Source organism: Phaenicophaeus curvirostris, unplaced genomic scaffold (assembly GCF_032191515.1).
Source record: "Phaenicophaeus curvirostris isolate KB17595 unplaced genomic scaffold, BPBGC_Pcur_1.0 scaffold_344, whole genome shotgun sequence".
NCBI classification, from domain to species: domain Eukaryota; kingdom Metazoa; phylum Chordata; class Aves; order Cuculiformes; family Cuculidae; genus Phaenicophaeus; species Phaenicophaeus curvirostris.
In genome coordinates this window covers 55,382-80,430 of record NW_027206945.1, presented here as the reverse complement: position 1 = coordinate 80,430, position 25,049 = coordinate 55,382, and the positions used below count along the sequence as shown (strand labels likewise).

Below are 25,049 nucleotides of genomic sequence, written 5' to 3'. Positions count from 1 at the left end.
GGTTCTGTGTGATTTTTGAGGCGCTGAGGCTCTGTTTTTGGGGTTCTGTGTAGTTTTCTGAGGCAACGAGGCTCTATTTTTGGGGTTCTGTGTGGTTTTTTTGGGTTCTGTGTGTTTTTTGGGGTTCTGTGTGGCTTTTGGGGGTTCTGTGTGTTTTTTTGGGGTGCTGAGGCTGGTTTTGTGGCTTTTCATGGGTTTTTTGGGGTGTTGCGGCACCATTTTGTGGTTCTGTGTGGTTTTTTGAGGCGCCGGGGCTCTATTTTTGGGGTTCTATGTAGTTTTCTGAGGCAATGAGGCTCTATTTTTGGGGTTCTGTGTGGGTTTTTTGGGGTTCTGTGTGGCTTTTGGGGGTTCTGTGTGGTTTTTTGGGGTGCTGAGGCTGTTTTTGTGGCTTTTCATGTTTTTTTGGGGTATTGCGGCACCATTTTGTGGTTCTGTGTGGTTTTTTGAGGCGCCGAGGCTCTATTTTTGGGGTTCTGTGTGGTTTTCTGAGGCAATGAGGCTCTATTTTTTGGGGTTCTGTGTGGTTTTTTGGGGGTTCTGTGTGGTTTTTTTGGGTTCTGTGTGGGTTTTTTGGGTTCTGTGTGGTTTTTTGAGGCGCCGAGGCTCTATTTTTGGGGTTCTGTGTGGTTTTTTGGGGTGCTGAGGCCCTGCTTTTGGGGTGTCCCCAGCACGAGGTGGATCTGTGCCGCCGCGAATGTCCCTTCGTCATCAAGGCGCGGGTGCAGCGCCCGCCGGCCAGCGCCCAGCCCGAGGGCGAGGACATGGAGACCGACATGGAGGGTGAGGGGACCCCCCGATGGCCCCAGAGCCCCCTCGCAGCCACCCAATGTCCCCAGAGCCCCCTCACAACCCCCTCAATGTCCTCAGAGCCCCCCCAATGTCCCCAGAACCCCCTCAATGTCCCCAGAGCCCCGTCGCAGCCCCCTCAATGTCCTCTGAGCCCCCCTGATGTCCCCAGAGCCCCTTCACAACCCCTTGATGTCTCTAGAGCCACTTCACAGCCCCCTCAGTGACCCCAGAGCCCCCTCAGTGTCCCCACAGCCCCCTCACAGACCCCTCAGTGTCCCCAGAGCCCCCTCAATGTCCCCAGAGCCCCTTCACAGCCCCCTCAGTGACCCTAGAGTCCCCTCAGTGTCCCCAGAACCCCTTCACAGCCCCCTCAGTGTCCCCAGAGCCCCCTCACAGACCCCTCAGTGTCCCTAGAGCCCCCTCAATGTCCCCAGAGCCCCTTCACAGCCCCTTCAGTGTCCCCAGAGCCCCTTCAGTGTCCCCACAGCCCTTTCACAGCCCCCTCAATGTCCCCAAAGACCCCCTCAGTGTCCCCAGAGCCCTTTCACAGCCCTCTCTATGTCCCCTGAGCCCCCTCGATGTCCTCAGAGCCCCTTCACAGCCCCTTCAATGTCCCCTGAGCCCCCTCAGTGTCCCCAGAGCCCCTTCACAGCCCCCTCAATGTCCCCAGAGCCCCCTCAGTGTCCCCAGAGCCCCTTCACAGACCCCTCAATGTCCCCTGAGCCCCCTCAGTGTCCCCGCAGCCCCTTCACAGCCCCCTCAATGTCCCCAGAGCCCCCTCAGTGTCCCCAGAGCCCCTTAACAGCCCCCTCAGTGTCCCCAGAGCCCCTTCACAGCCCCCTCAATGTCCCCAGAGCCCCCTCAATGTCCCCAGAGCCCTTTCACAGACCCCTCAATGTCCCCTGAGCCCCCTCAGTGTCCCCGCAGCCCCTTCACAGCCCCCTCAATGTCCCCAGAGCCCCCTCAGTGTCCCCAGAGCCCCTTCACAGCCCCCTCAGTGTCCCCAGAGCCCCCTCACAGCCCCCTCAATGTCCCCAGAGCCCCCTCAGTGTCCCCAGAGCCCCTTAACAGCCCCCTCAGTGTCCCCAGAGCCCCCTCACAGCCCCCTCAATGTCCCCTGAGCCCCCTCAATGTCCCCAGAGCCCCTCACAGCCCCCTCAATGTCCCCAGAGCCCCCTCACAGCCCCCTCAATGTCCCCTGAGCCCCCTCAGTGTCCCAAGAGCCCCTTCACAGACCTCTCAATGTCCCCAGAGCCCCCTCACAGTCCCCTCAATGTCCCCACAGCCCCCTCACAGCCCCCTCAATGTCCCCAGAGCCCCCTCACAGCCCCCTCAATGTCCCCTGAGCCCCCTCAGTGTCCCAAGAGCCCCTTCACAGACCTCTCAATGTCCCCAGAGCCCCCTCACAGTCCCCTCAATGTCCCCACAGCCCCCTCACAGCCCCCTCAATGTCCCCAGAGCCCCCTCAGTGTCCCCAGAGCCCCTTCACAGCCCCCTCAGTGTCCCCAGAGCCCCTTCACAGACCTCTCAATGTCCCCAGAGGCCCCTCAGTGTCCCCACAGCCCCTTCACAGCCCCCTCAATGTCCCCAGAGCCCTCTCACAGCCCCCTCGATGTCCCCAGAGCCCCTCACAGCACCCTCGATGTCCCCAGAGCCCCCTCAATGTCCCCAGAGCCCCTTCCCAGCCCCCTCAGTGTCCCCAGGGCCCCTTCCCAGCCCCCTCGATGTCCCCCGAGCCCCCCTCGATGTCCCCAGAGCCCCCCAAATGTCCCTAGAGCCCCCCTCGCCGTCCCCTCACGCCGTGTCCTCGTCCCCAAGTCTCAGACGTGGCCATGGAGAGCAGCCCCGGCCCTTCCTCCGAAGCGCGTTCGGATCCCGCTCCCTCAGCCCCCGCCGGGCCCAGCACCAGCTCTGCTGCCACCCCCCCGTCCCCGCGCGGCGGTAAGTCCTCGCGAGGCCTTGGGGACGTCGCAGGGGACGCCGGGGACACCGCAGAGTGGGGGGTCACGTTGCTGTGTCCCCCGTTTCTCCTTTTCCAGGCGTTCAGTGCATCCCGCAGCGCGCCGCCCTCCTCAAATCCATGCTCAACTTCCTCAAGAAAGCCATCCAGGATCCCGCCTTCTCCGACGGCATCCGCCACGGTGAGAGGCCCTCGGGGGCCCCCCCCGGTGTCCCCAGCCCCTCGGGGGGGTCACGAACCCAGAGCCGAGGGGCGATTGGGGCGCTGAGGGGCAATTTGGGGCCACCCAGAGGCCTTTTGGGGCCACTGAGAGGCCTTTTTAGGGTGCTGAGGGGCAATTGTGGAATTTTGGGGTGCCGAGAGGCAGTTTTGGGGCACCGAGAAGCCATTTTGAGGCCCTGTGGGGCAACTGTGGCATTTTGGGGCGCCAAGAGGCCTTTTTGGGGCACCGAGAGGCCTTTTTGGGGCATCTAAAGGCTTTTCTGGTGCACCAAGAGGCCTTTTTGCGGCGCTGAGGTGCAATTGTGGCATTTTGGGGTGCTGAGGGGCAATTGGGGGCACCAAAAGGCCTTTTCAGGGCGCCCAGAGGCCTTTTTGAGACGCTGAGGGGCAATTGAGGCATTTTGGGGTGCTGAGGAGCCTTTGTGTGGCGCCCAGAGACCTTTTTGGGGCACCAAGGGGCCTTTTTGAGGCACCATGAGGCTTTTTTTGGGGCATCGAGGGGCAATTGTGGCATTTTGGGGCACCAAGAGGCCTTTTTGGGGCACCGAGAGGCATTTTTGGGGCACCCAGAAGCCTTTTTAGGGCGCTGAGGGGCAATTGTGGCACTTTGGGGTGCCCAGAGGCCTTTTTGGGGCATTGAGGGGCAATTGTGGCACTTTGGGGCGCCGAGAGGCCTTTTTGTGTCACCCAGAGGCCTTTTTGAGGCACCAAGGGGACATTGTGGCTTTTTGGGGCACCAGGAGGCTCTTTTGGGGTACCAAAAAGCCTTTTTGAGGCCATTTTGGGGCAGCAAGAGGCCATTTTGGGTCACCAAGAAGCCATTTTGGGGCGCCAAGAGGCCTTTTAGGGGCACCGAGAGGCCTTTTTGGGGCATTGAGGGGCAATTGTGGCACTTTGGGGCGCCAAGAGGCCTTTTTGGGGCGCCAAGAGGCCTTTTTGGGGCACCCAGAGGCCTTTTGGGGGAACAAAGAGTTCTTTTTGGGTCACCCAGAGGCCTTTTTGAGGCACCGAGGGGACATTGTGGCTTTTTGGGGCACCAGGAGGTTCTTTTGGGGTACCAAGAAGCCTTTTTGAGGCCATTTTGGGTCACCAAGAGGCCATTTTGGGTCACCAAGAAGCCATTTTGGGGCGCCAAGAGGCCTTTTAGGGGCACCGAGAGGCCTTTTTGGGGCACTGAGGGGCAATTGTGGCACTTTGGGGCGCCGAGAGGCCTTTTTGGGGCGCCGAGAGGCCTTTTGGGGGAACGAAGAGGCCTTTTTGGGTCACCCAGAGGCATTTTAGGGGCATCGAGAGGCCTTTTTGGGGCATTGAGGGGCAATTGTGGCACTTTGGGGCGCCAAGAGGCCTTTTTGGGGCGCCAAGAGGCCTTTTTGGGGCACCAAGAGGCATTTTTGGGGCACTGAGGGGCATTTTTGGGGCACTGAGGGGCAATTGTGGCACTTTGAGGCGCCAAGAGGCCTTTTTGGGGCGCCAAGAGGCCTTTTTGGGGCGCCAAGAGGCCTTTTTGGGGCGCCAAGAGGCCTTTTAGGGGCACCGAGAGGCCTTTTTGGGGCATTGAGGGGCAATTGTGGCACTTTGGGGCGCCAAGAGGCCTTTTTGGGGCACCCAGAAGCCTTTTGGGGGAACGAAGAGGCCTTTTTGGGTCACCCAGAGGCCTTTTTGAGGCACCGAGGGGACATTGTGGCTTTTTGGGCACCAAGAGGCTCTTTTGGGGTACCAAGAAGCCTTTTTGAGACCATTTTGGGTCACTAAGAAGCCATTTTGGGGCGCCAAGAGGCCTTTTTGAGGCACCGAGTGTCTTTTTCGGGTCACCCCGAGGCCTTTTTGGGCCACTGAGGGGTAATTGTGGCATTTTGGGGTGCCAAAAGGCAATTTTGGGGCGCCGAGAGGCCTTTTTGGGGCACCCAGAGGCCTTTTTGGGGCACTGAGGGGCAATTGTGGCACTTTGGGGCACCCAGAGGCCTTTTGGGGTGCCAAAAGGCAATTTTGGGGCACCCAGAGGCCTTTTGGGGGAACGAAGAGGCCTTTTTGGGTCACCCAGAGGCATTTTGAGGCATTGAGGGGACATTGTGGCTTTTTGGGGCACCAGGAGGCTCTTTTGGGGTACCAAGAAGCCTTTTTGAGGCCATTTTGGGTCACCAAGAGGCCATTTTGGGTCACCAAGAGGCCATTTTGGGGCGCCAAGAGGACTTTTAGGGGCACCGAGAGGCCTTTTTGGGGCATTGAGGGGCAATTGTGGCACTTTGGGGCGCCAAGAGGCCTTTTTGGGGCACCCAGAAGCCTTTTGGGGGAACGAAGAGGCCTTTTTGGGTCACCCAGAGGCATTTTGAGGCACCGAGGGGACATTGTGGCTTTTTGGGGCACCAGGAGGCTCTTTTGGGGCACCAAGAAGCCTTTTTGAGACCATTTTGGGTCACCAAGAGGCCATTTTGGGTCACCAAGAGGCCATTTTGGGGCGCCAAGAAGCCATTTTGGGGCGCCGAGAGGCCTTTTTGGGGCATTGAGGGGCAATTGTGGCACTTTGGGGCGCCAAGAGGCCTTTTTGGGGCACCCAGAGGCCTTTTTGGGGCACCCAGAGGCCTTTTGGGGGAACGAAGAGGCCTTTTTGGGTCACCAGAGGCCTTTTTGAGGCACCGAGGGGACATTGTGGCTTTTTGGGGCACCAGGAGGCTCTTTTGGGGTACCAAGAAGCCTTTTTGAGGCCATTTTGGGTCACCAAGAGGCCATTTTGGGGCACCAAGAAGCCATTTTGGGGCGCCAAGAGGCCTTTTTGAGGCACCAAATGTCTTTTTCGGGTCACCCCGAGGCCTTTTTGGGCCGCTGAGGGGTAATTGTGGCATTTTGGGGTGCCAAAAAGCAATTTTGGGGCACCAAGAGGCCTTTTTGGGGCACTGAGGGGCAATTGTGGCACTTTGGGGGCACCCAGAGGCCTTTTGGGGGAACGAAGAGGCCTTTTTGGGTCACCCAGAGGCATTTTGAGGCACCGAGGGGACATTGTGGCTTTTTGGGGCACCAGGAGGCTCTTTTGGGGCACCAAGAAGCCTTTTTGAGACCATTTTGGGTCACCAAGAGGCCATTTTGGGTCACCAAGAAGCCATTTTGGGGCGCCAAGAGGCCTTTTTGAGGCACCAAATGTCTTTTTCGGGTCACCCCGAGGCCTTTTTGGGGCACTGAGGGGCAATTGTGGCACTTTGGGGGCACCCAGAGGCATTTTGGGGGAACGAAGAGGCCTTTTTGGGTCACCCAGATGCCTTTTTGTGTCACCCAGAGGCCTTTTTGAGGCACCGAGGGGACATTGTGGCTTTTTGGGGCACCAAGAGGCTCTTTTGGGTCACCAAGAAGCCATTTTGGGTCACCAAGAGGCCATTTTGGGTCACCAAGAAGCCATTTTGGGGCGCCAAGAGGCCTTTTTGAGGCACCAAGTGTCTTTTTCAGGTCACCCCGAGGCCTTTTTGTGTCACAAACCCCCCCGCTCACCCCCATTTTCTTCTTTTCTCCCCACATTTTCTTCTTTTCTCCCCTCGAACCTCAGTGATGGACGGCTCGCTCCCCACCTCCCTCAAACACATCATCAGCAACGCCGAGTACTACGGCCCTTCCCTTTTCCTCCTGGGTGAGCTCCGCGCCCTCGATCGCTCGGAACCGTTTTTTTTCTGGGGGGCTGGATTTGAATGGGGATCCCCTCCCGGTCTCCCCCAAAAAATCCGCACCCCGCCCCCTCCTCCTCCTCCTCAGAACCCCCCCCCCTGTCTCTTTTCTCTCTGCTCCCGCCGCAGCGACCGAGGTGGTGACCGTCTTCGTGTTCCAGGAGCCTTCCCTGCTCTCCTCCCTGCAGGACAACGGCCTCACCGACGTCATGCTGCACGCGCTGCTCATCAAAGACGTGAGTCGCGCCTCCATTTTGCTTCGGGGCCTGCCCCCCGCGCCTCCTTCATCCCCTTTTTTCATGGTTTTTTTTTTCCTCCTCGTTTTCCAGGTGCCGGCGACGCGGGAGGTGCTGGGCTCGCTGCCCAACGTCTTCAGCGCGCTCTGCCTCAACGCCCGCGGCCTGCAGGCCTTCGTCCAGTGCCAGCCCTTCGAGCGCCTCTTCAAGGTGCTGCTCTCGCCCGATTACCTGCCCGCCATGCGGCGGCGACGCTCCTCGGACCCCCTCGGTGAGCGGGGAGGGCGCCGTTTGGGGGTGGCGGGCCTTAATTAGGGGGTACGGGGCCTTAATTAGGGGGTACGGGGCCTTAATTAGGGGGTACGGGGCCTTCATCTGAGGATGGAGCCTTGAAGTTGGGGATGAGGGGGCTTAATTTGGAGGTAGTTGGCCTTAGTTTGAACGTAGGGGGCCTTCATTTTGGGTTTGGGGACCTTCATTTTGGGTTTGGGGACCTTCATTTTGGGTTTGGGGGCCTTAATTTCAGGATGGGGGACCCTTTTCGCGCCCCAAACCCCCCTTTTCGTGCCCTGAACCCTCCTTTTTGCACCCCAAACCCCCCTTTTCGTGCCCCGAGCCCCCCTTTTCGTGCCCCGAGCCCCCCTTTTCGTGCCCCGAACCCCCCTTTTCGTGCCCTGAACCCTCCTTTTTGCACCCCGAACCCCCCTTTTCGCGCCCAAACCTCCTTTTTCACGCCCCGAACTCCCTTTTCATCCCCCAAACTCTCCTTTTTACACCCCAAACCCCCTTTTTCGTGCCCTGAACCCTCCTTTTTGCACCCCGAACCCCCCTTTTCGCACCCAAACCTCCTTTTTCACGCCCCGAACTCCCTTTTCATCCCCCAAACTCTCCTTTTTCGTGCCCCGAACCCCCCGTTTTCATCCCCCAAACCCCCCTTTTCGTCCCCCAAACCCTCCTTTTTTGCCCCGAACCCCCCTTTTTGCGCCCTGAACCCCCCTTTTCGCGCCCAAACCTCCTTTTTCACGCCCCGAACTCCCTTTTCATCCCCCAAACTCTCCTTTTTCGTGCCCCTAACCCCCTTTTTCGTGCCCCAAACCCCCCTTTTCATCCCCCAAACCCCCGTTTTCGTCCCCCAAACCCCCCTTTTCGTCCCCCAAACCCTCCTTTTTTGCCCCGAACCCCCCTTTTTGCGCCCTGAACCCCCCTTTTTGCGCCCAAACCTCCTTTTTCACGCCCCGAACTCCCTTTTCATCCCCCAAACTCTCCTTTTTCGTGCCCCAAACCCCCCTTTTTGCGCCCTGAACCCCCCTTTTCATCCCCCAAACCCCCCTTTTCGTCCCCCAAACCCTCCTTTTTTGCCCCGAACCCCCCTTTTTGCGCCCTGAACCCCCCTTTTTGCGCCCAAACCTCCTTTTTCACGCCCCGAACTCCCTTTTCATCCCCCAAACTCTCCTTTTTCGTGCCCCAAACCCCCCTTTTTGCGCCCTGAACCCCCCTTTTCATCCCCCAAACCCCCCTTTTTACACCCCAAACCCCCTTTTTACACCCCAAACCCTCTTTTCGTGCCCCAAACCTTCCTTTTTACGCCCCAAACCCCCCTTTTTGCGCCCCGAACCCCCCTTTTTGCGCCCCGAACCCCCCTTTTTGCGCCCCGAACCCCCCTTTTCGTGCCCCAAACCCCCCTTTTCGTGCCCCAAACCCCCCTTTTCATACCCCAAACCCCCTTTCATCCCCCAAACTCCCCTTTTTGTGCCCCGACCCCCCTTTTCACACCCCAAACTCCCTTTTTCACACCCCAACCCCCCCTTTTTTGTACCCTAAACCCTTTCTTTGCCCCAAACCCCCCCATTTCATGCCCCCGAACCCCCTTTTCGTGCCCCCGAACCCCCTTTTCGTACCCCCAAACCCCCTTTTCGTACCCCCAAACCCCCTTTTTGTACCCCAACCCCCCCATTTTTTTGCCCTAAATCCCCATTTTTTTGCCCTAACCCCCCATTTTTTTTGCCCTAACCCCCCTTTTCGTGCCCCAAACCCCCCTTTTCGTGCCCTAACCCCCCATTTTTTTGCCCTAACCCCCCATTTTTTGCCCCAAACCCCCCTTTTTGTGCCCCAAACCCCCCTTTTCGTGCCCCAACCCCCCATTTTTTTGCCCTAACCCCCCATTTTTTGCCCCAAATCCCCATTTTTTTGCCCCAAACCCCCCTTTTTGTGCCCCAAACCCCCCTTTTCGTGCCCCAACCCCCCATTTTTTTGCCCTAACCCCCCTTTTCGTGCCCCAAACCCCCCATTTTTTTGCCCTAACCCCCCATTTTTTGCCCCAAATCCCCATTTTTTTGCCCCAAACCCCCCTTTTCATGCCCCAAACCCCCCTTTTCGTGCCCCAACCTCCCATTTTTTTGCCCTAACCCCCCATTTTTTGCCCCAAATCCCCCTTTTCATGCCCCAAACCCCCCTTTTCGTGCCCCAACCCCCCATTTTTTTGCCCCAACCCCCCTTTTTTTTTGCCCCAAACCCTCTTCCTACCCCCAAATCTCCCCCTATCCCCCCCAAAATCTCCCCTTATCCCCCCAAAATCTCCCTCTCAGGCGACACGGCCTCCAACCTGGGCAGCGCGGTGGACGAGCTGATGCGGCACCAACCCACGCTCAAAACCGACGCCACCACCGCCATCATCAAGGTAACCCCCGAAACTCTTTTTTATCGAGGCGCCCTGGGGGACCCCAAAAATAAACCGCGGCGCCTCCCGCCACCTCAAATTCTCTCCGTTTTCGTAGCTGCTGGAGGAAATCTGCAGCCTGGGCCGCGACCCGCGGTACATCTGCCAGAAGCCGTCGATGCAGAAGGCGGACGGGACGGCGGCGGCGCCCCCGCCTCGCTCCCCTCACGCCGCCGAGGAGGCCTCCAGCGAGGACGAGGAGGAGGAGGAGGTGCAGGCCATGCAGAGCTTCAGCGCCGCCCAGCAGAGCGAGGCCGAGCCCCAGCAGACGTGAGCGCCCCCGGGGATTTGGGATTGGGGGGGGGGGGGGGGCGGTTTGGGGGGGATAACAGGGCGTTTGGGGGGGACAGGGGTGTCTGGGAGGGGACAAGGGGGCATTTGGGGGGGATAACAGGGTATTTTGGGGGTGTCTGAGGGGTACAGGGGTGTCTAGGGGGTGTTTGGGGGGGATAACAGGGCGTTTCGGGGGTACAGGGGTGTCTGGGAGGGGACAAGGGGGCATTTGGGGGGATAACAGGGCGTTTCGGGGGGACAGAGGTGTCTAGGAGGGGACAAGGGGGCATTTGAGGGGATAACAGGGTATTTTGGGGGCGTTTGGGGGTACAGGGGTGTCTAGGGGGTGTCTGGGAGGGGACAAGGGGCATTTGGGGGGTGTCTGAGGGGTACAGGGGTGTCTAGGGGGTGTCTGGGAGGGGACAAGGGGCATTTGGGGGGTGTCTGAGGGGTACAGGGGTGTCTAGGGGGTGTCTGGGAGGGGACAAGGGGCATTTGGGGGGTGTCTGAGGGGTACAGGGGTGTCTAGGGGGTGTCTGGGAGGGGACAAGGGGCATTTTGGGGGTGTCTGGGGGGTACAGGGGTGTCTGGGAGGGGACAAGGGGCATTCGGAGGGATAACAGGGTATTTTGGGGGTGTCTGAGGGGTACAGGGGTGTCTAGGGGGTGTCTGGGAGGGGACAAGGGGCATTTGGGGGGTGTCTGGGGGGTACAGGGGTGTCTTGGGTGTCTGGGAGGGGACAGGGGAGCATTTGAGGGGGATAACAGGGCGTTTTGGGGGAACAGGGGTGTCTAGGGGGTGTCTGGGAGGGGACAAGGGGCATTTTGGGGGTGTCTGGGGGGTACAGGGGTGTCTTGGGGGTGTCTGAGGGGACAAGGGGCATTCGGAGGGATAACAGGGTATTTTGGGGGTGTCTGAGGGGTACAGGGGTGTATAGGGGGTGTCTGGGAGGGGACAAGGGGCATTTTGGGGGTGTCTGGGGGGTACAGGGGTGTCTTGGGGGTGTCTATGAGGGGACAAGGGGCATTTTGGGGGGACCAGGGGAGTCTGGGAGGGGACAAGGGGGCATTTGGGGGGGACAGGGGGCATTTTAGGGGTACAGGGGTGCCTGGCGGGTGTCTGGGAGGGGACAAGGGGTGTCTGGGGAGGCATGGGGTGGGGGGACAGGGGTGTCTAGAAGGGGCCGGGGGACATTTTGGGGGTACAGGGGTGTCTGGGAGGGGACAAGGGACATTTTGGGGGTGTCCCAGTGCCATTTTGGGGGTGTCCCCCCCCGCTTTTTCCCGCAGGGTGGTGGGCACGGAGGAGCGCATCCCCATCCCGCTGATGGATTACATCCTCAACGTGGTGAGGAGAAACTTGGGGGGGCAGCCCCTCCTTGCTCGTTTCTGGGGTTCGGGGAGCCCCAGATTCTTCTTTTGAACCCCCAAATCGGTGTGTTTTCTCCCCAAAAAAAAGATGAAATTCGTGGAGTCCATCCTGAGCAACAACACGACGGACGATCACTGCCAGGAGTTCGTGGCGCAGCGAGGCCTCCGGCCCCTCGTCACCATCTTGGGGCTCCCCAACCTCCCCGTCGACTTCCCCACCTCCGCCGCCTGCCAGGCCGTGGCCGGCGTCTGCAAATCCATCCTGGTACCCCAACAACAGCCGGGGGGGCACCCCGAAAATGGGGGGTGGGGGAGGGCTGGCAAGGGACTGAGAGGGGATGGAAGCCAAAGAGGGGTTGGGGGGACCCAGGAAGGGTTAATTAGGGCCTGGGGGGACCCAGAAAGGGTTAATTAGGGCCTGGGGGGACCCAGAAAAGGTTAATTAGGGCCTGAGGTCCCTTCACAATTTCTATTTCCCCTCCCGATATCTATTTCCCCTCCCGATATCTATTTCCCCTCCTGATTTCGATTTCCTCTCCCAATTTTCAATTTCCCCTTCAATTTTCAATTTCCCCTCCCGATTTCAATTCTCCTCCAAATTTCAATTCTCCCTCCCAATTTTGATTCCCACTCCAAATTCTGATTTCCCCTTCCTCCAATTCTGGTTCCCCCTCCTCCAATTCTGATTCCCCTTCTCTCCAATTTCAATTTCTCTTTCCAATTTTGATTTTTCCTTTGAATTTCTATTTCTCCTTCCAATTTCGATTCCCCCTCCCTCCAATTCTGATTCCCCTTCTCTCCAATTTCGATTCCCCCTTGAGATTTCGATTCCCCCTTGAGATTTCGATTCCCCCTTGAGATTTCGATTCCTCCTTCAAATATTTCGATTCCTCCTTCAAATATTTCGATTCCTCCTTCAAATATTTCGATTCCTCCTTCAAATATTTCGATTCCTCCTTCAAATATTTCGATTCCTCCTTCAAATATTTCGATTCCTCCTTCCAATTTTGATTCCTCCTTCCAATTTTGATTCCTCCTTCCAATTTTGATTCCTCCTTCCAATTTCGATTCCTCCTTCCAATTTCGATTCCTCCTTCCAATTTCGATTCCTCCTTCCAATTTTGATTCCTCCTTCAAATTTTGATTCCTCCTTCAAATTTTGATTCCTCCTTCAAATTTTGATTCCTCCTTCAAATATTTCGATTCCTCCTTCAAATATTTTGATTCCTCTTTCAAATATTTCGATTCCTCCTTCAAATATTTCGATTCCTCCTTCCAATTTCGATTCCTCCTTCCAATTTCGATTCCTCCTTCAAATATTTCGATTCCTCCTTCAAAAATTTCGATTCCTTCTTCCAATTTCGATTCCTCCTCCCTCCAATTCCAATTCCACCTCTCCAATTCTGATTCCACCTCCTCCAATTCTGATTCCCCTTCTCTCCAATTTCGATTTCTCCTTCCAGTTTTGATCTCTCCTTCCAATTTTGATTCCCCCTCCCTCCAATTCTGATTCCCCTTCTCTCCAATTTCGATTTCTCCTTCGAATTTTGATTTCTCCTTCAAATTTTGATTTTTCCTTCCAATTTTGATTCCCCCTCCCTCCAATTCTGATTCTCCTTCTCTCCAATTTTGATTTCTCCTTCGAATTTTGATTTCTCCTTCAAATTTTGATTTCTCCTTCCAATTTCGATTCCCCCTCCCTCCAATTCTGATTCCCTTTCTCTCCAATTTCGATTTCTCCTTCGAATTTTGATTTCTCCTTCGAATTTTGATTTCTCCTTCGAATTTTGATTTCTCCTTCGAATTTTGATTTCTCCTTCCAATTTCGATTCCCTCTCCCTCCAATTCTGATTCCCCTTCTCTCCAATTTTGATTTCTCCTTCAAATTTTGATTTCTCCTTCCAATTTCGATTCCCCCTCCCTCCAATTCTGATTCCCCTTCTCTCCAATTTCGATTTCTCCTTCAAATTTCGATTCCCCCTTGAGATTTGGCTTTCCCCTTGAGATTTCGCTTTCCCCTTGAGGTTTCGATTCCTCCTTCCAATCCCGCTTTTCTTTCCCCGTTGCCGCTCGGCCGCGGCGGCAGACGCTGTCGCACGAGCCCAAGGTGCTGCAGGAGGGGCTGCTGCAGCTGGACGCGGTGCTGTCGGCGCTGGAGCCGCTGCACCGGCCCATCGAGGCGCCGGGGGGGTCGGTTCTGCTGCGCGAGCTGGCGGCGGCGGGGGCCGTGCAGGACGCCACGCTCTCGGCGCAGGCCACGCCGCTGCTGCACGCCCTCACGGCCGCCCACGCCTACATCATGATGTTCGTGCACACCTGCCGCGTCGGACAGGTAAAAAAGGGGGGGGCTGGGTCATTTGGGGGGGGCTTGGCCTCATTTTGGGGGGGCTTGGCCTGTTTTTAGGGGGACTTTGCCTCATTTTAGGGGGACTTTGCCTCATTTTAGGGGGACTTTGCCTCATTTTGGGGGAGGTTAGTGTTTTCTGAGGGGGTTTTGCCTCATTTTGGGGGGACTTTGCCTCATTTTGGGGGGACTTTGCCTCATTTTAGGGGGACTTTGCCTCATTTTGGGGGAGGTTAGTGTTTTCTGAGGGGGTTTTGCCTCATTTTAGGGGGACTTTGCCTCATTTTAGGGGGACTTTGCCTCATTTTATGGGGGCTTTGCCTCATTTTAGGCTCTAGAGAGTTCCTCAGGGTCCAAGATGGGTCCTAGAAGGTGCTAAAGGGGTCCCAGGGGGCTCTAGAGGGCTCCTGGAGGTCCAAGAAGGGTCCTAGAAGGCCCTAAGGGGTCCCAGGGGGACATTTTGGGGGGCTTTGCCTCATTTTAGGGGACTTTGCCTCGTTCTGGGGGGCTTGGCCTCATTCTGGGGGGCTTTGCCTCATTTTAGGGGGACTTTGCCTCATTTTAGGGGGACTTTGCCTCATTTTAGGGGACTTTGCCTCGTTTTGGGAGGACTTTGCCTCATTTTGGGGGGACTTTGCCTCATTTTGGGGGGACTTTGCCTCATTTTAGGGGGGCTTTGCCTCGTTTTGGGAGGACTTTGCCTCGTTTTGGGGGGCTTTGCCTCATTTTAGGGGGACTTTGTCTCATTTTGGGGGGTTTTGCCTCATTTTAGGAGAACTCTACCTCATTTTATGGGGGACTTTGCTTCATTTTAGGAGGACTTTGCCTCATTTTGGGGGGACTTTCCTTCATTTAAGGGGGACTTTGCCTCATTTTAGGCTCTAGAGGGTTCCTCAGAGCCCTAGAAGGGTCCTAGAAGGCGCTATAGGGGTCCCAGTGGCCTCTACAGGGTTCCTTGGGGTCCTAGAAGAGTCCTAGAAGGCCCTAAAGTGGTCCTGGGGGACATTTTGGGGGACTTTGCCTCATTTTGGGAGGACTTTGCCTCATTTTGGGGGGACTTTGCCTCATTTTGGGGGGACTTTCCTTCGTTTAAGGGGGACTTTGCCTCATTTTAGGCTCTAGAGAGTTCCTCAGGGTCCGAGATGGGTCCTAGAAGGCGCTAAAGGGGTCCCAGTGGCCTCTAGAGGGTTCCTTGGGGTCCTAGAAGAGTCCTAGAAGGCCCTCAAGTGGTCCCTGGGGGCATTTTGGGGGGACTTTGCCTCATTTTAGAGGACTCTGCCTCATTCTGGGGGGACTTTGCCTCATTTTAGGGGGACTTTGCCTCATTTTGGGGGACTTTGCCTCATTTTAGGGGGACTTGGCCTCATTTTGAGGGACTTGGCCTCATTTTGGGGGGCTTTGCCTCATTTTGGGGGGACTCTGCCTCATTTTGGGGGGACTTTGCTTCATTTTAAGGGGCTTTGCCTCATTTTTGGGGGACTTTGCCTCATTTCAGGGGAGCTTTACCTCATTTTAGGAGGACTCTGCCTCATTTTAGGGGGACTTCGCCTCATTTTAGGGGGACTTTGCCTCATTCTGGGGGAGGTTAGCATGTTCTGAGGGGGTTTTGGCTCATTTTGGGGGGGCTTTGCCTCATTTTAGGGGGATTTTGCTTCATTTTAGGGGTGGGTCCCTGTGACTTGTGGGGGTTCCCTGAAATCTGGGTGGGTTCCCTGTGACTTGTGGGGTTCCCTGCGCTTTGGGGGGGTTCCCTGGGATTCTGGGGGGGGTCACTGCCATGTTTTCTGCCCCCCCAGAGCGAGATCCGGGCCATCTCGGTGACGCAGTGGGGGTCGCAGCTGGGGCTGAGCGTGCTGGGCAAGCTGAGCCAGCTCTACTGCTCCCTTGTGTGGGAGAGCACCGTGCTGCTCTCCCTCTGCACCCCAAACAGGTACTGGGGGCACTGGGAGGGACTGGGGGGGCACTGGGATGGTGATAGAGGGGCTGGGGGGGGCACCGGGAGGGACTGGGATGGTGATAGAGGGACAGGGGGGGCACTGGGAGGGACTGGGATGGTGATAGAGGGACAGGGGGGGCACTGGGAGGGACTGGGATGGTGATAGAGGGACTGGGGGGACACTGGGAGGGGCTGGAGGGTGTTTGGGGGGCTCAGAAGGGACTGGGATGGTGATAGAGGGACTGGGAGGGCACTGGGAGGGACTGAGGGGACACTGGGGGGCACTGGGAGGGTGATAGAGGGACTGGGGGGGCACTGAGAGGGACTGGGGACACTGGGGGGCACTGGGATGGTGATAGAGGGGCTGGGGGGGCACTGGGAGGGAGTGAGGGGACACTGGGGGGCACTGGGAAGGTGATAGAGGGACTGGGGCGGCACTGGGAGGGGCTGGAGGGTGTTTGGGGGGCTCGGAAGGGACTGGGAAGGTGATAGAGGGACTGGGGGGCACTAGGAGGGACTGGGGGGCACTGGGATGGTGATAGAGGGACTGGGGGGGCACTGGGAGGGACTGGGAAGGTGATAGAGGGACTGGGGGGCACTAGGAGGGACTGGGGGGCACTGGGATGGTGATAGAGGGACTGGGGGGGCACTGGGAGGGACTGGGATGGTGATAGAGGGACTGGGGGGGCACTGGGAGGGACTGGGATGGTGATAGAGGGACTGGGGGGGCACTGGGAGGGGCTGGAGGGTGTTTGTGGGGCTCGGAAGGGACTGGGAAGGTGATAGAGGGACTGGGGGGGCACTGGGAGGGAGTGAGGGGACACTGGGGGGCACTGGGGTGGTGATAGAGGGACTGGGGGCACACTGGGAGGGAGTGAGGGGACACTGGGGGGCACTGGGAAGGTGATAGAGGGACTGGGGCGGCACTGGGAGGGGCTGGAGGGTGTTTGGGGGGCTCGGAAGGGACTGGGAAGGTGATAGAGGGACTGGGGGGCACTAGGAGGGACTGGGGGGCACTGGGATGGTGATAGAGGGACTGGGGGGGCACTGGGAGGGACTGGGATGGTGATAGAGGGACTGGGGGGGCACTGGGAGGGAGTGAGGGGACACTGGGGGGCACTGGGAAGGTGATAGAGGGGCTGGGGGGGCAATGGGAGGGGCTGGAGGGTGTTTGGGGGGCTCAGAAGGGACTGGGAAGGTGATAGAGGGACTGGGGGGGCACTGGGAGGGACTGGGATGGTGATAGAGGGACTGGGGGGCACTGGGAGGGACTGGGATGGTGATAGAGGGACTGGGGGGGCACTGGGAGGGACTGGGATGGTGATAGAGGGACTGGGGGGGGCACTGGGAGGGACTGGGATGGTGATAGAGGGACTGGGGGGCACTGGGAGGGACTGGGGGGCACTGGGATGGTGATAGAGGGACTGGGGGGGCACTGGGAGGGACTGGGATGGTGATAGAGGGACTGGGGGGGCACTGGGAGGGACTGGGATGGTGATAGAGGGGCTGGGGGGGCACTGGGAGGGAGTGAGGGGACACTGGGGGGCACTGGGAAGGTGATAGAGGGGCTGGGGGGGCAATGGGAGGGGCTGGAGGGTGTTTGGGGGGCTCAGAAGGGACTGGGATGGTGATAGAGGGACTGGGGGGGCACTGGGAGGGACTGGGATGGTGATAGAGGGACTGGGGGGGCACTGGGAGGGACTGGGAAGGTGATAGAGGGACTGGGGGGCACTGGGAGGGACTGGGGGGCACTGGGATGGTGATAGAGGGACTGGGGGGGCACTGGGAGGGACTGGGATGGTGATAGAGGGACTGGGGGGGCACTGGGAGGGACTGGGATGGTGATAGAGGGGCTGGGGGGGCACTGGGAGGGAGTGAGGGGACACTGGGGGGCACTGGGAAGGTGATAGAGGGGCTGGGGGGGCAATGGGAGGGGCTGGAGGGTGTTTGGGGGGCTCAGAAGGGACTGGGATGGTGATAGAGGGACTGGGGGGGCACTGGGAGGGACTGGGGGGACACTGGGAAGGTGATAGAGGGACTGGGGGGGCACTGGGAGGGGCTGGGATGGTGATAGAGGGGCTGGGGGGGCACCGGGAGGGACTGGGGGGGCACCGGGAGGGACTGGGGGGCGCTGGGATGGTGATAGAGGGACTGGGGGGGCACTGGGAGGGACTGGAGGGTGTTTGGGGGGCTCAGAAGGGACTGGGATGGTGATAGAGGGACTGGGGGGGCACTGGGAGGGACTGGGGACACTGCGGGGCACTGGGATGGTGATAGAGGGACTGGGGCGGCACTGAGAGGGACTGAGGGGACACTGGGGGGCACTGGGATGGTGATAGAGGGGCTGGGGGGGCACTGGGAGTGGCTGGAGGGTGTTTGGGGGGCTCGGAAGGGACTGGGAAGGTGATAGAGGGACTGGGGGGGCACTGGGAGGGACTGGGATGGTGATAGAGGGACTGGGGGGGCACTGGGAGGGGCTGGAGGGTGTTTGGGGGGCTCAGAAGGGACTGGGAAGGTGATAGAGGGACGGGGGGGCACTGGGCTGGGGCTGGGGAGGGACGGGGGGGCACTGGGGTGACGACAGAGACACGTGGGGGCACTGGGAGGGCCTAGGGAAGACTGGAACGGGGCTGGGGAGGGCCTGGGGGGGCGCTGGGGGTTTTTGGGGTGCTAAGGAGCACCCCCCCCCCCCCCCAGCCTCCCCCCGGGGTGCGAGTTCGGTCAGGCCGACATGCAGAAGCTGGTGCCCAAGGAGGAGCGGGGAGCACCCAGCCCCCCCCAGGGCGGCAGGAGGCCAGGTACGGGGCTGGGGGGGGGGGCTCTGACACGGGGAGGGGGGGGCTGTGGGGTGGGGGGGGCAAAAGGGGGGGGCTGTGGGGCGGGGGGGCTGTGGGGAGGGGTCTGGGGAGGAAAAAGGGGGGCTGGGGGGGTTCGTGGAGGGGGCAGAAGGGGGCTGGGGGGTGTCTAGGGGGCTGGGGGGGGCACAAAGGGTCGGGGGGGCTTAGGGGGGTCCATAGGGTGATAAGGGGGTGTCTTTAAAGGTGGGAGGGGGGGCATGGGGAAAAAGGGGGTCTTTAAGGGGGGGCATAGGGGGAATGGGGGTGTCTGGGGGGGTGATTTAGAGGTGGGGGGGGTCTCTGGGGAAAAAGGAGGTGTCTATGAGGGCCCATAGGAGGAAGGGGGGGGTCTCTGAGGGTCTCTAGGGAGAAGGGGGGTTCTTGGGGGGGGGCCTTAGAGATGGAGGGGTCTGTAGGGGGGAGGAGGGGGGGTCTATAGGGGGAAGAGGGGGGTCTCTTGGGGTCTATAGGGGGAAAGAGGGGGATCTCTTGGGGTCTATAGAGGGAAAGGGGGGGTCTCTTGGGGTCTATAGAGGGAAAGAGGGGGGGTCTCTTGGAGTCTGTAGAGGGAAGGGGGGGTTTCTTGGGGTCTGTAGAGGGAAGGGGGGGTCTTTTGGGGTCTATAGAGGGAAAGAGGGGGGTCTCGGGGTCTATGGAGGGAAAGAGGGGGGTCTCTTGGGGTCTATAGGGGGAAAGAGGGGGATCTCTTGGGGTCTATAGAGGGAAAGGGGGGGTCTCTTGGGGTCTATAGAGGGAAAGAGGGGGGTCTCGGGGTCTATGGAGGGAAAGAGGGGGGTCTCTTGGGGTCTATAGGGGGAAAGAGGGGGATCTCTTGGGGTCTATAGAGGGAAAGGGGGGGTCTCTTGGGGTCTGTAGAGGGAAAGGGGGGTCTCTTGGGGTCTATAGGGGGAAAGGGGGGTCTCTTGGGGTCTATAGGGGGAAAGAGGGGGATCTCTTGGGGTCTGTAGAGGGAAAGGGGGGGTCTCTTGGGGTCTATAGGGGGAAAGAGGGGGATCTCTTGGGGTCTATAGAGGGAAGGGGGGGTCTCTTGGGGTCTATAGAGGGAAAGAGGGGGGGTCTCTTGGGGTCTATAGAGGGAAAGGGGGGGGTCTCGGGGTCTATAGAGGGAAAGGAGGGGGGTCTCCTGGGAGATGGGAGGATTTATAGGGGGAAGGGGGTGTCTCTGGGGGTCTGTAGGGGGAAGGGGGGGTCTCTGGGGGTCTATAGGGGGAAGGGGGTGTTTCTGGGGGTCCCTAGCGGTGGTGACCCCCCCTTTTTCTGCTGGCAGAGGGGGAGGCGGAGGGCGCGGGGCCGTCGGGGGCGGGGGGCGGCGACCCCCCCCCTGCTCAGGGGCTGCTGGAGGGGATGGGGCTGGAGAGCGAGGCCCTGGCCCCCATGGAGACGGACGAGCCCGGCGGCGCCGACCCCAAGGCCAAGGCCAAGATCAGCCCCGCCATGGCCGCCCGCATCAAGCAGATCAAACCCCTGCTCTCTGGTGAGGGGGGGACCCCAAAAACGGGACGGGGGGGCCCCAAAACCAGACTGGAGGCACCAAAAATGGACTGGGGGGGGAAAAATGGACTGAGGGACCCCAAAAATGGACTGAGGGGGGGGTCTAACATGGACTAGGGGCACCGAAAATGGATTGGGGGGGAAAAATGGGTGGGGAGGACCCCAAAAATGGACTGGGGGGGCCTGAAATGGGTAGGGGGACCCCAAAAATGGACGGGGGGGGCCTGGAATGGGCAGGGGAACCTCAAAAACAGGTTGGGGGGTTAGAAATGGGTAGAGGGACCCGAAAAATGGACTGAAAGGGCCTGAAATGGGTAGGGGTACCCCCAAAATGGACGAGGGGTCCCCCTAGGGCTGGTTTTTTGGGGTTCCCATGGAGGGGGGGTCCCCGTGGGTTTGTCCGCTGGATTTCTGGGGTCCCCATTGGTTTAGCTGCTGGGGTTTTGGGGTCCCCAGGGGGTTCGATTTGGGGGATCCCTGGATGCTAGATGTGGGGGTCCCTGGTGGTTTGGGGTGGGATTTCTGGGGTCCTCATGGGGCTGGATATTTGGGGTCCCCAGGGGGTTCGATTTGGGGGATCCCTGGATGCTAGATGTGGGGGTCCCTGGTGGTTTGGGGCTGGATTTTTGGGGTCCCCATGGGTTTGGCTGCTGGATTTTTGGGGTCCCCAGGGTGTTCGATTTGGGGGATCCCTAGATGCTAGATGTGAGGGTCCCTGGTGGTTTGGGGTGGGATTTCTGGGGTCCTCATGGGGCTGGATATTTGGGGTCCCCAGGGGGTTCGATTTGGGGGATCCCTGGATGCTAGATGTGGGGGTCCCTGGTGGTTTGGGGCTGGATCTTTGGGGTCCCCATGGGTTTGGCTGCTGGATTTTTGGGGTCCCCAGGGGGGTCGATTTGGGGGATCCCTGGATGCTAGATGTGGGGGTCCCTGGTGGTTTGGGGCTGGATTTTTGGGGTCCCCATGGGTTTGGCTGCTGGCTTTTTGGGGTGCTCATTGTGTTTTCTCCCCCCTCCACCAGCGTCCTCGCGGCTGGGCCGGGCGCTGGCCGAGCTGTTCGGGTTGCTGGTGAAGCTCTGCGTGGGCTCGCCCGTGCGGCAGCGTCGTAGCCACCACGCGGCCGCCGCCGCCCCGGCCCCCAGCCCCGCGGCCCGCGCCACCGCCTCCGCCCTCACCAAGCTGCTCACCAAGGGGCTCAGCTGGCAGCCCCCGCCCTACACCCCCACCCCGCGCTTCCGGTAAGGGGGCTACGGGGAGAGGGAGGGGTTAACGGGAGAGGGGAGGGGGCTGTGGGGAGAAGAAGGGGTTAAAGGGAGAGGGGAGGGGGCTGTGAGGAGAGGGAGGGGTTAAAGGGAGAGGGGAGGGGGCTATGGGGCAAGGGAGGGGTTAAAGGGAGAGGGAGGGGTTAAAGGGGAGGGGGCTATGGGGAGAAGAAAGGGTTAAAGTGTGAGGGGAGGGGTCTGTGGGGAGAGGGAGGGGTTAATGGGAGAGGGGAGGGGGCTATGGGGCAAGGGAGGGGTTAAAGGGAGAGGGGAGGGGTTAAAGGGAGAGAGGAGGGGGCTGTGGGGAGAGGGAGGGGTTAATGGGAGAGGGGAGGGGGCTATGGGGCAAGGGAGGGGTTAAAGGGAGAGGGGAGGGGGTTGTGGGGCAAGGGAGGGGTTAAAGTGAGAGGGAAGGGTTAAAGGGAAGGGGCTAAAGGGAGAGGGGAGGGGGCTGTGGGGAGAGGGAGGGGTTAAAGTGTGAGGGGAGGGGTCTGTGGGGAGAGGGAGGGGTTAAAGTGAGAGGGAGGGGTTAAAGGGGAGGGGGCTATGGGGAGAAGAAGGGGTTAAAGGGAGAGGGGAGGGGGCTGTGGGGAGAGGGAGGGGTTAAAGGGAGAGGGGAGGGGTCTGTGGGGAGAGGGAGGGGTTAAAGGGAGAGGGAGGGGTTAAAGGGGAGGGGGCTATGGGGAGAAGAAGGGGTTAAAGGGAGAGGGGAGGGGTCTGTGGGGAGAGGGAGGGGTTAAAGGGAGAGGGAGGGGTTAAAGGGGAGGGGGCTATGGGGAGAAGAAGGGGTTAAAGTGTGAGGAGGGGGGCTGTGGGGAGAGGGAGGGGTTAAAGGGAGTGGGAAGGGTTAAAGGGGAGGGGGCTATGGGGAGATGAAGGGGTTAAAAGGAGAGGGGAGGGGTCTATGGGGAGAGGGAGGGGTTAAAGGGAGAGGGGAGGGGTCTGTGGGGAGAGGGGAGGGGCTGACTCTGTTTCTCCCCCTCCCCAGCCTGACGTTCTTCATCTGCTCTGTGGGCTTCACCTCCCCGATGCTCTTTGACGAGCGCAAGTTCCCCTATCACCTCATGCTGCAGAAGTTCCTCTGCTCCGGCGGCCACAACGCCCTCTTCGAGTGAGAAACCTCCCAAAAGCCCCACTCTTCACCCCAAAACCCCTCGGAGTCTCCCCCTCCAAACCCCTCGGAGTCTCCCCCTAAAATCCCTCAGAGTTTTTCCCTCAAAATCCCTCAGAGTTTTTCCCTCAAAATCCCTCAGAGTTTTTCCCTCCAAATCCCTCAGAGTTTTTCCCTCCAAATCCCTCAGAGTCTCCCCCTCCAAATCCCTCAGAGTCTCCCCCTCCAAATCCCTCAGAGTCTCCCCCTCCAAATCCCTCAGAGTCTCCCCCTAAAATCCCTCAGAGTCTCCCCCTAAAATCCCTCAGAGTCTCCCCCTCCAAATCCCTGAGTCTCCCCTCCAAATCCCTCAGAGTCTCCCCCTCCAAATCCCTCAGAGTTTTTCCTCAAAATCCCTCAGAGTTTCCCCCTAAAATCCCTCAGAGTCTCCCCCTCCAAATCCCTCAGAGTCTCCCCCTCCAAATCCCTCAGAGTCTCCCCCTCCAAATCCCTCAGAGTTTTGTCCCCAAAATCCCTCAGAGTTTTTCCCTCAAAATCTCTCAGTCTCCCCCTAAAATCCCTCAGAGTCTCCCCCTCCAAATCCCTCAGAGTCTCCCCCTCCAAATCCCTCAGAGTCTCCCCCTCCAAATCCCTCAGAGTCTCCCCCTCCAAATCCCTCAGAGCCTCCCCTAAAATCCCTCAGAGTTTCCCCCTAAAATCCCTCAGAGTCTCCCCCTAAAATCCCTCAGAGCCTCCCCCTCCAAATCCCTCAGAGCCTCCCCCTAAAATCCCTCAGAGTTTCCCCTAAAATCCCTCAGAGTCTCCCCCTAAAATCCCTCAGAGCCTCCCCCTCCAAATCCCTCAGAGTCTCCCCCTAAATCCCTCAGAGTCTTTCCCTCAAAATCCCTCAGTCTCCCCCTCCAAATCCCTCAGAGTTTTGTCCCCAAAATCCCTCAGAGTTTTTCCCTCAAAATCTCTCAGTCTCCCCCTAAAATCCCTCAGAGCCTCCCCCTAAAATCCCTCAGGATTCCCCTACAAAATCCCTCAGAGTTTTCTCCCCAGAATCCCTCAGAGTTTTCTCCCCAAAATCTCTCAGTTTTACTCTCAAAATCCCTCAGAGTTTTCTCTCCAAAATTCCTCAGATTTTCCCCCAAAATCCCTCAGTTTTACCCTCAAAATCCCTCAGAGTTTCCCCCTCAGGATTTCCTTCCAAAATCCCTCAGGATTCCCCCTCAGTCCATCCTCCTCCTCCCTCTTGGGGAGCTGAGAGAATGAGGAGGGGGTTTAGGGGGATGAGGAGGGACTTTTGAGGGGTGTAGAAGGGATTTTGGGGGGGCAAAGGGGGCTTGGAGGGACTCTTGGGGGTGAAGAAGGGGTTTTGGAGGTGCAAAGGGGGCTCAGAGGGACTTTTGGGGGGTTCAGAAGGGATTTAGGGGGTGCAGAAGGGGCTTGGGGGGATGAGGAGGGACTTTCGAGGGGTGCAGGAGGGATTTGAGGGGTGCAAAGGGGGCTCGGGGGGTGAGGAGGGACTTTTGGGGGGTTCAGAAGGGATTTAGGGGGTGCAAAAGGGGCTTGGGGGGATGAGGAGGGACTTTTGGGGGTGCAGGAGGCATTTGAGGGGTGCAAAGGGGCGTTGGGAGGGTGAGGAGGGACTTTTTGGGGGTGAGGAGGGACTTTTGAGGGGTTCATAAGGGATTTAGGGGGTGCAGAAGGGGCTTGGGGGGATGAGGAGGGACTTTTGAGGGTTGTAGAAGGGATTTTGGGGGTGCAAATGGGGCTTGGGGAGGTGAGGGGGGAGTTTGAGGGGTGTGGAGGGGATTTAGGGGGTGAAGAAGGGGTCGGGGGGGGATATAAAGAGATTTTAGGGCTGCAGAGGAGATTTGGAGGTTAGGGGTCGCCCCTCGAACCTCAAAATACTCGTGTTTATCGCCCAGAAATGAGGGGTTCCCCCATTTTTTTTCAATTTTTATGTATTTCATTCCTTCAGGACGTTTAACTGGGCGCTGTCGATGGGGGGCAAGGTGCCCGTTGTGGAGGGTTTGGAGCACCCCGATTTACCCGACGGCACCGGCGAGTTTTTAGACGCCTGGTTGATGCTGGTGGAGAAGATGGTGAATCCCAGCACCGTCCTGGAGTCGCCGCACGCCCTGCCCGCCAAGGCGCCCGCCCACGGGCAGCCCCACTTCAGCGCCCTCCGCTTCCTCGTCGTCACGCAGAAGGTGCGGCTCTGGGGGGGCTTCGGGGGGGTACGAGGGGATTTGGGGGGGCAGAAAGGGGTTTGAGGGGGATTGGAGGGAGTTTGGGGGGCGTGGAGGGGGGTTTGAGGGGTGGAAGAGGGGATTTGGGGGGCGTGGAGGGGCTCTGAGGGGTGGAAGAGGGGATTTGGGGGGCGTGGAGGGGGGTTGAGGGGTGGAAGAGGGGATTTGGGGGGCGTGGAGGGGCTCTGAGGGGTGGAAGAGGGGATTTGGGGGGCGTGGAGGGGCTCTGAGGGGTGGAAGAGGGGATTTGGGGGGCGTGGAGGGGGGTTTGAGGGGTGGAAGAGGGGATTTGGGGGGACAGAAAGGGGTTTGAGGGGGATTGGAGAGAGTTTGGGGGGCGTGGAGGGGGGGTTGAGGGGTGGAAGAGGGGATTTGGGGGGCGTGGAGGGGCTCTGAGGGGTGGAAGAGGGGATTTGGGGGGCGGGGAGGAGGGTTGAGGGGTGGAAGAGGGGATTTGGGGGGCGTGGAGGGGCTCTGAGGGGTGGAAGAGGGGATTTGGGGGGCGTGGAGGGGGGGTTGAGGGGTGGAAGAGGGGATTTGGGGGGCGTGGAGGAGGGTTGAGGGGTGGAAGAGGGGATTTGGGGGGCGTGGAGG

The 25,049-nt window shown here is 59.3% G+C and overlaps 1 protein-coding gene across 1 annotated transcript in view; it reads left to right on the top strand.

The window, feature by feature from the left end:
- LOC138734968 (E3 ubiquitin-protein ligase HUWE1-like) overlaps nt 1-25,049 on the top strand; it is a 97,342-nt gene that overhangs the window by 18,470 nt on the left and 53,823 nt on the right. The window contains exons 16-32 of the mRNA XM_069882798.1: nt 672-783; nt 2,611-2,733; nt 2,832-2,933; nt 6,507-6,587; nt 6,751-6,857; nt 6,951-7,128; nt 9,443-9,534; nt 9,632-9,843; nt 11,136-11,193; nt 11,305-11,481; nt 13,303-13,548; nt 15,357-15,490; nt 18,194-18,294; nt 19,622-19,828; nt 20,867-21,083; nt 22,096-22,218; nt 24,185-24,416. Of these exons, the coding sequence (XP_069738899.1) occupies nt 672-783; nt 2,611-2,733; nt 2,832-2,933; nt 6,507-6,587; nt 6,751-6,857; nt 6,951-7,128; nt 9,443-9,534; nt 9,632-9,843; nt 11,136-11,193; nt 11,305-11,481; nt 13,303-13,548; nt 15,357-15,490; nt 18,194-18,294; nt 19,622-19,828; nt 20,867-21,083; nt 22,096-22,218; nt 24,185-24,416 (2,502 nt within the window). The remainder of the gene's footprint in view (nt 1-671; nt 784-2,610; nt 2,734-2,831; nt 2,934-6,506; nt 6,588-6,750; nt 6,858-6,950; nt 7,129-9,442; nt 9,535-9,631; nt 9,844-11,135; nt 11,194-11,304; nt 11,482-13,302; nt 13,549-15,356; nt 15,491-18,193; nt 18,295-19,621; nt 19,829-20,866; nt 21,084-22,095; nt 22,219-24,184; nt 24,417-25,049) is intronic.